The 13,513-nt window shown below is 32.2% G+C and overlaps 1 protein-coding gene across 3 annotated transcripts in view; it reads left to right on the top strand.

Annotated features, from left to right (window-relative positions):
* The first annotated feature begins 8,129 nt into the window (after window positions 1-8,129).
* col19a1 (collagen, type XIX, alpha 1) overlaps window positions 8,130-13,513 on the top strand; it is a 101,851-nt gene continuing 96,467 nt past the window's right edge. For 2 of the 3 annotated variants that reach the window (XR_012388672.1, NM_001077317.2), the window contains 2 exon segments: window positions 8,130-8,254; window positions 11,450-11,574. Coding sequence is in view for 1 of the 3 variants with exons in the window: in NM_001077317.2 (NP_001070785.2) it covers window positions 8,253-8,254; window positions 11,450-11,574 (127 nt within the window). In the remaining 2 variants the exon portion in view is untranslated. 3 annotated transcript variants of the gene reach the window in all.

Below are 13,513 nucleotides of genomic sequence, written 5' to 3' on the forward strand. Positions count from 1 at the left end.
TAGCTCTACTATAAAAGATCTGGGTGTCATATTAGACAGCAATCTAACTTTTAAAAACCATATATCCCATGTCACAAAAACTGCCTTCTTTCATCTGAGAAATATCGCTAAATTACGAAATATGCTATCCATCTCAGATGCAGAAAAGCTAGTCCATGCTTTTATGACTTCGAGACTGGATTACTGTAATGCTCTATTTGCTGGCTGCCCAGCATCCTCTATTAACAAACTTCAATTAGTACAAAATGCAGCAGCCAGAGTTCTGACCAGGTCCAGAAAATATGATCATATAACCCCAATTTTATCCTCCTTACACTGGCTGCCTGTTAAATTTCGTATTGAATTTAAAATATTACTTCTCACCTATAAAGCTCTAAATAATCTAGCTCCTGTTTATTTAACCAACCTTCTGTCTCGCTACGAACCAACTCGCTCCTTAAGATCTCAAAATTCAGGGCTTCTGGTAGTACCTAGAATAGCAAAATCAAGTAAAGGAGGTCGAGCCTTCTCTTTCATGGCTCCTACACTCTGGAATAGCCTTCCTGGTAATGTCCGAGGCTCAGACACACTCTCCCAGTTCAAAACTAGATTAAAGACCTATCTGTTTAGTAAAGCATACACTCAGTGCATCACCTAGCGGGTTCCACACTGGCTTCTACATCTTGCTTATATACACTATGAACAGCAGCTACGCTAATTATTCTCTTTATTCTCTATTTTCACCTGGGGATACTCATCCCGAGGTCCTCAGATTAGGCGGAGTCACTGATTGGATCCAAGACCAGCGACGTGATGATCCCAAGGATTCCATATTCGGGACCAGGCCATATCCTGAGCTGCTGCTGCGCTGATGGTCATGGGGAGTGGAGAACATGAGTCTGATTCCAGCGACGCTCCAGGGACAGACGAGTCTTCATTGAGGCCATCTTCCAGCATAAACCACGGCGAATGAATTTCTGCACAAGACTTTTGGCCAGCGGAGAAATTAAAATGGTCATGCCCAACTGAGTCTGGTTCTCTCAAGGTTTTTTTTCTTCACTCCCATCAGGTGAAGTTTTTTTTCCCTCTCCGCTGTCGCCACTGCCTCGCATGGTTCAGGATTGGTAGAGCTACGCATCGATGAATTTGCTCTTCAGTGTTTGAACTCTCAGTAATGATTATATCACACTGAACAGAGCTAAACTGAACTGAACTGAACTTAAACACTAAAACCTGAACCACACTGTTCCAGTTACTATGACCATTTATGTGAAGCTGCTTTGACACAATCTACATTGTAAAAGCGCTATACAAATAAAGCTGAATTGAATTGAATTGAACTATCTATCTATCTATCTATCATCTATCTGTCTGTCTGTCTGTCTGTCTGTCTGTCTGTCTATCTATCTATCTATCTATCTATCATCTATCTATCTATCATCTATCTATCTATCATCTATCTGTCCGTCCGTCCGTCCGTCCTTCCATCCATCCATCCATCCATCCATCCATCCATCCATCCATCCATCCATCCATCCATCCATCCATCCATCCATCCATCCATCCATCCATCCGTCTATCTTTCCATCAATCCATCCATCTATCCATCCATCCATCCATCCATCCATCGCTCCATCCATCCCTCCATCAATCTATCCATCCCTCCATCAATCTATCCATCTATCCATCCATCCAATCCATATATCTATCTAAATCTATCCTTCCACCCACCCATCTATCCAGCCATCTATCCAATCCATATTTCTGTCCATCCTTCCATCCATCCAATCCATCTATCCATATCCATCTTTTAATCCAATCCATCAGTGTATCTATCATTCATCCATTTTAATCTATCCACCTGTCCGTCCATCCATCCAGCATCCATCCATCCATCCATCCATCCATCCATCCATCCATCCATCCATCCATCCATCCATCTGTTCATTCATTCATTCAATCCATACTAATCCAATACAATACAATCCATGCATCCAACCATCCATCCATCCATCCATCCATCCATCTATCCGTTCATTCATTCATTCAATCCATCCTAATCCAATACAATACAATCCATGCATCCATCCATCCATCCATCCATCCATCCTTCCTAATACAATCCATTCATTCATCCATCTATCCATTCATTCATCCAATCCATCCTAATCCAATTCAACACAATACAACACAACACAACACAACACAACACAATCCATTCATCAGTCTATCCTCCAAAACAATCCATCCATCCATCCATCCATCCATCCATCCATCCATCCATCCATCCATCCAGATGTTTGTGGCTTAAATCTAACCTAACATTAACATCTTATGATGTTGTGTGTCTGCTGGGATGTCTGTCTGATAAACATGTTATGCGTTTTTTATTTTTTATTTTTTTTATTTCAATGTATTTACAGTATTATTTTTCTAAATATGAAAACCAGAATCTCCTCATTTGTTTATATTTCTTGCTGTGTTCATTTTACTTTTAAATGCATTATTTAAAACTGTTCTATTCCACTTTTACTCAAGTGTATTTTGGGCCATTTAAAAAAAACTACATTAATTGGTTTAAGATCTGTAGTTTAATTTTAGTGTTTTTCTGACTACTTTTCACACCCCTGACAAAGTGTGTTTTTTCTTAAGCAAACAGAAGTGGAACAGAAGCAAGTGTTCTTTATTTGTCTGCTAAAAAAATAGGATCTTAATCTATGTACTAAGAGATTGTTTGAAAGTGAATGAATTACTGTAAGACACACCATCAGTCTAGAGATGAACATGATGTCTGCTGATAAAACTTGTGTATAAAGATTTAAAGGGGTTACTGGGGGATTACGATAAATCATACATGATTACGCTTTTGAATATTTAACTGATTCTGTGTGTGTCTTCACATGCGTAAACAAGTGAGTGTTGTTTGTGTCTTCTTAGCCCTCTGTAGGCTCTCAAATAGGTAAATGCGGTGAAAAAAAGAACTGGGTGAAATTCCATTGTATTTATGGTTTGAGATGACATCTTCTGCATTCAAAAATAAATATGTGAAAAATAGCACACAGTGTACTGTCTTGGAAGGAATTTTAAGTTTTTTTATGTATAGTTTTAATAATTTTTACAGGCATATGTACATTCACATTCTTTAATTTAATTTAACTACTTTATTTTATTTTATTTTATTTTATTGATTATCACTTGTAAATAGTGTTCAGTGATAAATAATGACTTAAATAATTTGAATTTGGAAACTGCTTTTCTGTTTTATGTGTTTTATATGTTGTGTTAGCATCTTACATTTAATTTAAAAACATTAACAATATATATGCCTTTAATGTCATGTAATTCATTTTTGATGAATAAATGAAAACTATACATACACAGTAGTCAACATTTCAAATGGATTAAAAAAGTTTTTCAAAATCATGACAAGAATAAGTCAAGAATAGGGGGTTTTCGATAGCTGAGACAACTTTGATAAAAGAACTAGATCCAATTTAGACGTTGACTACTGTATATGTAGTTTATGTTTAAAATCACACTAAACTGAACTGAACTTAAAGACTAAAAACTGAACTACACTGTTCCAATTTACTATGACCATTTATGTGAAGCTGCTTTGACACAATCTACACTGTAAAAGCGCTATACAAATAAAGGTTAATTGAATTGAAATAAAATATATTTTAGCAGAAGCCGTTTTCAACATTAATAATAATAAGAAATAATTTACTGAGATCAAAATCAGAATTTCGAAGCATCATGTAAAACTAAAGAATGCAGCAATTTTGCTGAAAATTCAGCTTGAAATTATGGGAATTTTTTAATATACTAGAAAAACATTTAATTAAAATTGTTCAGAATTATTCACACAAATAATTATACAAATGCAGCCGTTTGAAAAAAACAACTGTTTAAATATATGTGTATGTCATTGTTACTTTTTCTTTTCTTCTGCGTTCAGTATGAATAAATAACTGATAAAAATAATATATTACAATTAAACAACATACAGTATAATTCAACAAATATATATTTTTTACCACCTAAACAAAAGGGGAATACACAGACATTAAATGTTTGCTCTGATCTATTTTGTGAAATAGACTTGAAGTAGATGACTACAAATGACTAAAGCACACTATAAAAAGCGATTAGTTTGCTTTACTTAAATACATAAAAGTTAAGGCAATGGGTTTACTTTCTTTTTTTAAAGTAGAATACTAATTATTTTTTAATCTAAAATGTCCAAAGCTTATGCATTTGTGTTTTTCCTTTTGATTTAAAGGGCACTTATGATGAAACTTTATTTTTGTAAGTTCTTTGGACATTACTGTGTGTATGTTTCCACTGTTATATTGGGAGTTATATAAAGCCAACAACTCTCTCTCTCTCTCTCTCTCTCTCTCTCTTTTTTTTTTTTACAATTCCTGATGCTAAAATAGGACACAAATCCCAATGATTTTGAGGCCCACCAGAACGTGACATGAGTGAGGTTTTCCCTGCCCACCAAATTGATTGACAGACTCTGTGTCTCCATAATAACATGTACACAGATCCAAAGAACATTTTTTTGCAGAGAAACTGGTTCTAAAACATGTTACAACTCTCTATGGTTTTTATAAGTTTATAATAAAAGTGTTAAGTATTTGAAGTATTTTTAATAAAATAGGCATCAAATGGCCCCATGCTGTTAGTAAACACGCATATATATATATATATATATATATATATATATATATATATATATATATATATATATATATATATATATATATATATATACATATATATATGTATATATATATATATATATATATATATATATATATATATATATATATATATATATATATATATATGTGTGTGTGTGTGTGTGTGTGTGTGTGTGAGTGTGTGCTTGTGCGTGTGTGTGTGTGTGTGTGTGTGTGTTTGTGTGTGTGTGTGTGTGGACTGCAAACAACATTTATGTGAGACTCATCATTTCTGAAAAGCTTGATTAAACTCCACCACAAATAAATGGAATAAACTTACTTGGTATTTTGACTAATGAGCTGTATTTCAACTTCATTCGTGTCTGTCTCTATCAATGACTGCAGTTTATCTTAAAGAATGCAGGAAAAGCAGACACGCAAGTGGGAATGGTGGGCGGGGAGAAGCAGCTCCTTTGCATTTAAAGCCACAGGCTTCAAATAAAAGCTACAGTGTACTCAGACACCAAAATGAGCATATTCTGGAGGCTATAATAAATGATCTGATGGGTATTTTGAGCTGAAACTTTACAGACACATTCTTGAGACACCAAAGGCTTATCTTACATTTTGTAAAAGGGGTAAAATGGGTGCCCTTTAATTTTGCAAACTGCACTTGTTCTCTCCTCCGACAACTTTTAATGTTAAAAATAAAACTCTGCATAGGCACTATTATTGAAATATTTTATCGATTTTAAAACAATATGTTACCTTGGACGCTGATGGTACTTTTTAACACCAGTTATTATATATATGCATTTGTTACAGCACATTTTTGATTGCTGTTTTGTCAGTGCGTCCCGTCCCCTTTGCAGGCTGAAGGTGCTTGTTTCTCATTCTTCAGCAGAACACAGAGGACATTATGATGTTATCGCAAGTCTGAATCGAATCACAGCTGAGAGCCTTCATTGATTCCCTGTCTGAGAAACAGCTGTTCTGAGAGCAGCTGTTTTGGGGCTGCATGGTGATGTGGAGACAAACGCAATCCTAAAAATGCGTCTGATTATTCATCTGTGTTGAGGGCCTTGTGTAAACACAGAAGTGCTGGTGAGAAGAATCAAATGGTCAGGTGAGACGTCACAGTGTGCTGCAAATCTCACTTCAAATGAATAGCGCTTTTTAAAAGTTCACAGAAATAAAAAAATATTTCATCAATACGTCATGCCAGCGTATGATGTTATGCTATTTTAACCAATTAAAAGAGATTTCAATAAGATTCAGTCTGATTTTTTTAAACGTCTAATGTAATTTAAGTTCATTGTAATATAAGTTGATATTTCTTGTGAGGTTCATTTAATTCAGCTTAAAAAATGAAATGGGTTGTTCACCCAGAAATGAAAATTCTGTCATCATTTATTCATTCTCCACTAGTTCTAAACCTGATTGAACTTCTTTCTTCTGTTGGACACAAAACATATATTCTAAATAATGTAAAAAACGAACAAACAAACTTCCATAATTTTTTTTTCTACTATGTATGTCAATGGCTGCTTTTTACGATGTTCTTCAGGACATGTGCTTATGTGTTTAACAAAAGAAATATGTTAATACATTGTAAAAAGTACTTTAGTATGAGTAAATTCTGAGTAAGTATTATTTTATGTTTGAACTATCCCTTTAAGGAAGTCGATCTGAAAGCATGTAGATAAAAAAAAAAAAGGCTGCAGAAATACTTAGACTTTGATGGTAATCAATTTAAATTAATAGTACCTTCCAAAGTAGGTTCATGGAAAAAATGCTGTAGAATATATATATATATATATATATATATATATATATATATATATATATATATATATATATATATATATATATATATATATATATATATATATATATATATATATATATATTTATTTATTTATTTATTTATTTAGCTTAACAAATTACTTTACAAAACCAGTGACCTAAGATGAACTACAGAGGGAAATTATTTTTCTTACAAAGAAGTAACAGCTGAAATATTTTACAACAATTAATTTTTTTTAAATATTTTTTTACAATTAATTATTTAAAAGAATGTGCTTTAATATAATATAATATAATATAATATAATATAATATAATATAATATAATATAATATAATATAATATAATATAATATAATACAATACAATATAATATAATATAATATAATATAATATAATATAATATAATATAATTTGATGTAATAAAGCATATAGACATACATTTGCTATGGTGTATGTGTGTGCATGTGAGTGTATAGTGCTTCCCAGTACTAGCTGGAAGGGCATCCATTGTATTATGCAATATAATACGTGCTGGATAAGTTGGTGGTTCATTCCGCTGTGGCGACCCTGGATTAATAAAGGGACTAAGCCGACAAGAAAATTAATAATATAATATAATATAATATAATATAATATAATATAATATAATATAATATAATATAATATTATATAATATAATATAATATATCACTTACCAATAATCATCCAATGTCTAAAATACATTTCTATTCATTTGTTTTAACATATAAGGAAAATGTTAATAGCATGGTTGCAGTTTATTTACTGTAAGTGTATCAAACATTTACAAAACAGAAGGAAGCACTATGAGTTACTTTCAGGGGTAGGTTTTGGCATAGTTTTAGCCAGTTAGTGTAATGCAATTGATAATTTAATAATATGCATATAATATGTATACATTTGTTTTACATATGCGAAAAAGATTATTGCATAAAATTTACATATTTAAAATGAACTTTTTATTAAAAGTTTATCTGAATAGGTTTACTTCTAAAAAGAAACAAACCAATATTAAATACATACATAAGCAAATCATTTTCTACGTGTAACTGATTACAAATTGCACGCTTTCAACAATTTTGTCTCAAATTTTTGACGTCTAATTAAGGTTATTTGTGTTGTTGTATGTAGGCTTATAGCTTATATATAACTATCAAAACGTGAAAAAATCGTAACACTTTATAAGTAGGGCACATAAAATGATCCTTAAACTTTAAAGTTTACTAGTTACAAGGTTATAATAAAATAAAAGGCGATTTGTTAAAATATGTATAGGTTACACGTTTTTTTTTTTCCCAAATGTATCCAATTTGTAAAACAACAACAAGAACAATATAAGAAAAGTTAATAGCCTGTTCATTCTGGATACAATTGATTAAAATACGAAACAACAAAATACAGAATAAAATAATCGCTCTCTTAATTTTTACATAAAGTTCACCTCAAAATGGTTCTCTTTACAAAAGCAAGCAAAAGTTGTTCTTGGGTATTTGTGTGTCAGCGCGCGTGTGTGTGTTGTGCTGCTCTCCAGCGGGAGCCTCGAGTGTCCTGTCCGTCCTGATGTGCTGCTCTAATGAGCGGTGGGAGGGTCAGGCGGTGCGACAAATAAGGACACGGTTCCTGCACGAGCCTTCATTCTCACTTTTATTTGCAAGTGAGCTTTGGACCCACAGCTGCCTAAAATGCGCTAATTAGCCAAACAGGATTTTGCTTGTGCTCTGTGTGTTTACGCTGGAATAATAAACTTTCTCCGCAAAATGTAAGTAGCCGGCGTTCATCCGTCTTTGGTTGCTGTGACTTTGTAGGTGTTGTGTGTGGGTGTTTGTGTCTGTTTTTTTTTGCAGAGTGTCATTTTGAAATGATCATGTTTGATGTCATCTGAGTTTAACACGCCATGTGAGTGTGTGTTCTGTTCGTGTACTTGAAGAGAGAGAGAGAAAGAGAGAGAGAAAAAGAGAGGGGCGAGAGAGAGCAAGAGAGAGAGACTGTTCAGCATTGCTAATTTATCATCATTCGGTTCCTCAGAGAAACTGCAGTAAACTGTCGCTTTTGACCATTCACTTGACATATTTAGTGAATACAAGCAGATGTGGACGTTTGGTTTTGCTGGTCAGTTTGGCTGAAGTTTTAATAAACTATTTTAAATATGTTATTATTAAAGTACCTTGAAGTGCATGTAGCAAATCTAGATGGATTAATATGCTAAAAAGCAATTGTAAAGTGACTGTTTCCCTGATTTTGATTAGCCTACTATGTTTTTAAGTTGCTAAGTTGTACAGCATGGAATATTAACTTTTTCATGATTGATATTTTGGCAATTAGCTATGTATGAACATTATAAATTGATATTACACTTAGCAAATGTTTTTATCTCGTTATTTTGCAGTACTTTTAGCCAATATTCGTGTATTGCACTTTTAAAACTGTTATTACCTTTAAGCAAGTGCTTTTATGTCTTTTTTTTGTAGTACTTTTAGTTATTGTTTGTGTATTGTCTTTTTTTAGTGTACTAAAATGAATACAAGTACACTTTGAACATGTTAAATTGACTTTCCAACATTTTATAAGAAGTGTATCTTAAATCTTGACAAAGTATGTTGAGTCAAATACTTAATCTAAGAAAGTGAAAGTTGACAATTAATGGGTAAAATCTAGTATTCATGGTATTCAATCAATTTAAGCATTATCATTGAGAGTGTAAATACTCAGTCCTACTATACATACAAAATTTTACAACATACAATTCAAATGTAAGCACATGGAATTGAATATCATACTTGTGTATATTAAGTCTCAATTGTAACCTCTGGTTTTAAAACAAGCTAACATTTATGATATTGAATCAAATGCACTTAATTGTTTAATATAGACAATCTCAAAACTGTTCGTTAAACAATACAAGTACAACTGAAGCACATAAAACACCTGTTCTACTTTTTATATGATGTTAATCTAACATTTTTGACTTGCTGTGGAAAGAAAACAGCTAGCAATATCCATTGTATACCTGTAAGTTAAATACACTTAATCTTTGAATGAGATAAGTATAACTCAAGTAGAACTTAAGCACATCAAATATCCTACTTTTTATATAAAATGTATCTAAAAATTTGCATCTTCATTATCATCTTTAAGTAAGATATTGTTCATATGAATGAAACAGAAAATATACGAATTATACATAGGATCATGGATCATTTATGATCACTACTAGTTTTAGTCCAATTAGGGCTGCACAATATATTGTCTAAGCATCAATATCGCAATGTGAGAATCCACAATAGTCACATTGCATTTTTAGAATATTTATTAAAAATAATATTAAATATTATTATTTTTAAATAAATTATAAAATGATGACCATGTTATTTTATGTTTGATTGTTTAATTTCTGTACCCCTTAAAACTGTTGGACTCTACAGGAGAACATAAAATGCAACTTTATTTAACTTTTATCTTTGCTCTGTTGTTTTTAACCCTTTAACTGTCTGTTCTACCAAATGGTTGACCATATTTTGACTGTTAAAGTCATTTAAAGACTGACTGTTTTTTTTTTATAAAGGTTTACACACAGAACATTGTTGGTTTACAAAAAAAAGTCTAACAAATTTAATCCTTTTGCACAACAACACTTGACTTTGGTTTTACTGTAAAAAAAAAAAAATGAGAATTTGAAATATTGTATTGCATACTTCAAAAAATAAAGATGATTTGGTGTTCAAAAATGTTTTATTTTGATTATTTGTTTAAATAGATTGGTCTTACGCTTTATATTTTCTGATTATTCATAGTATATGTATTAATTCTGGTACTTTTACCATAAACCAACATAACAACCATTTGGTAAAGGGTGATATTTTAGAAATTATTGGATGTTGAAAACAATGCATTGAGTGTGTTAAGTAGCGACGTTAGGAGTTGAGAAATGCAATGCAAATTGTTTTTCTTGGTGGGACATTTAAAGGGTTAATTATAATTTATGCAAAAGCATTGCATAAATTGGGATAATCAAGTCTTTTTTTCTATCCAAACCTTTCCAAATAGAGCTATTGAATTCATCTTGTGAAATGATATTCCTATCGCAATATAAATATATTGCAAAAATTTAAAGTATTGCAAAATATGTCAGATTTTTTTTCAATATCATCCAGTCCTTAATCCAATGTTGCAAAAATGTGTAATTTTTGGTTGATAAGAGATTTTTAACTTAACTTCCTTAATCTTTAAAGCTTTCAGTATGGCTGAGGAGTGGAACAAATTCATACGTGCAGATTGGAAACGAAATATTATTCAAGTGATTTATGAATAATATTTACAGCTGCAACTTCACATCATGTCTACTGTATATTACAGTATGTACAAGGTTTAGATTTATGCTTTAATTGGAAGTCATAAAAAAATGTTAAAATGGTTTAATTTAACCTATCGCTTTGAGTTGTGCATTAAAAATAATTCACTTTGTTTATATGCAGCGATGCACCACTGATTGTAGCCGGCAAAACTGCGTGTTTTTCAAAAAAGCCGTGGCCCAAGTGTTTAATAATTTAGAGCAATTTGTTTGCCCTGTTACTTAAGAGCTCTATAACAACAGTCAGCGGTGGGTAACGGATCGTATTAGTTTACAGGAATCTGGCACTGGGTCCCCAGAAGCACCTCATGCTGGAAACTTACTCTGGCCTGCAGTTTATTCTGAGGAGTGAAATGTCACACTTGACATTTTGCCTTAAGACGTTTCACCACATAATTGTAGCTCTAGACGAATTTTACGCAACCCAATTTTGTTTTCGTTTGATATTGATTCTCTTACTATAATGCTGATTTAAATCAACAAAGCATAACAAAAAGTAGCCGAGTTGCAAAGGCATGCCAAAAAATACTGTCATATAGACAGTAACAAGTGGTGTTGCGTTACCCATCAAAGAGTTGTAAAAGTGACGTTGTTTTCTATTCTTAGGTTTTCAAGGGGCCCTTTCTCATGTGCCAAAGACGACATGATTCACTATCTCAGATGGACTGTTTTCCTGTGGATCGTAAATTCCATTCCTTTTGCTTCAGGAATGGCAGTGAATGAGAGAATAGGTATGTATGCTGTCACCAAGAGCCCAGCGCGGAGATGTTTGCTTGTTCTTGTCCGTTTACAAAAAAGGTTTGATTAGAAGTGATTACATCTGTTTGGTTTTTCAAGCCGTGTTCGTCACCGCACGAGAGGTCAACGTTGTCTGCACCACAGAGTGCCGCTGTCATCACGTTTAATTAGCGCACTGTTTTAGCTCTCTTGTTTGGAATCCTTGCATGCAAATGAATTGTTTGTGATGAAAGACGCCAAGCCCTCCTTTAAGAAGCGGACACTCTTGCATGGCTATTTGAAATTCTTTGTTTTGCGAGGACATGGCGCCAAGCCCTTGACCTGGGTGGCATTATAGGCAGATGGCACCAGGATGCATCCTCTGTGGTGTTTTGTGTCCTGTAGAATTGCTTTATTGGCACCATTTAGATTCAGTTGGTAAGATTAATGAACATTACTGGACTATGAAAATTTTGAAATGTGAGAGGAGCTAAGCTCAATTATAAGGAAATAAAAAGGCCAGAATTGGAAGGTGTAAGTTCAGAATTGTTTTTTTGGAGTTTTTACAGGAAATACTTTTGATTTGAGATCTATAATTTAAGTATTGCAAGATGTAAACAGATATTAATTTTTTTTTTAAATGTATAATTTATTTATTTAGTTATTTATTTTTACTAAATAAATTCTTCCCTAACAATTTAACCCCTTATAGATGAGAAAATAAAAGAAATGATTTATTGTATTAAAAAATTGATTTATTGTATTAAATTGTATTACTGTAAAATCCATATGGAAATGAGTTTTCATAATTGTGTAACAAAATGGATTTTAATCACTACTGTCATCACATTCAAGTAGAGCTTTGTTTTATCTGTGTTAACTGATTCGAAGGCAGAATTGCAAAATGCTATCTAAGAATTCTTTTAAAAAGCACAAGAGAAACATTTCCCAGTGACGTGTTGTGGCTGTAGGGCATCCATTGCATAAAACATGCTGGATAAGTTGGTGGTTCATTCCGCTGTGGCGACCTCTGATTAATAAAGGGACTAAGCTAAAAAAGAAAATGAATGAATGAATGACATTTATTATTGTCAAAATATGCAACATTTGCTGTAAATATTTCCTGTAAATTTCCATAAATTCCTGGTAAGTTTCCTATTTGGAAAATTTCCCAGAATAAGTTCTTGTGAAATCTTTCTAGATAGTTTACAAAATTGTATTATAAACTTTCCGCCCCTTTGCAGCCCTACCATTATTATGTAATTACCATCTGTACCATTTATTTATTGTATTTAATTGCATTGCTATTACACCCAGACTGAAATGGGTTTCCATAATTGTATAACAAAATTGATTTTAAATGAAAATATTGACTAAGGAGCTCCACTGTCATGTTCAATTATCACTCTTTTTTTTTTAGCTTCCTCCTTTCTTTTTAGTTTTTTAATCTTACAAATTGCAAGATAAGTTTTAGGTACCTTTAGTAAGGGTTGCAAAATTGTGGGAATTGTCATGGGAATTAACAGTAATTTATTGGAATTAACAGGAATTAAAGTGAATAAACAATTCACAATCAAGATTAGCCTATGAAAAAGTGTTTTTCTTAGCTTATTCTGCAGAATAAGGCCACATACACTCAAGTGTGGACACATTACACCTAAGAAAGAATTAAAGTTCCACTTATAATGAAATCAAAGTGAAAAAAAGAAATTGCATGCATGTCAGGTTATGACCAAACAAAATGCTGATACTTATGTTTTTTATATGACACTGTTTATATTAGAAAATAGTCAATAATTAAATTTATTATTGAAATTTTCCCCCAAATTTTCATATATTTTCTGTAATTTCCCTTAAATTCTTGGTATGTTTTCAAATTGGAAAATTTCCTAGATGAAGTTCTCGTGAAATTTTTCTAGATAGTTTCCAAAAATGTATCGTAAACTTTTTGCC

Source organism: Danio rerio, chromosome 13 (genome assembly GCF_049306965.1).
Source record: "Danio rerio strain Tuebingen ecotype United States chromosome 13, GRCz12tu, whole genome shotgun sequence".
Classification (NCBI taxonomy): Eukaryota; Metazoa; Chordata; class Actinopteri; order Cypriniformes; family Danionidae; genus Danio; species Danio rerio.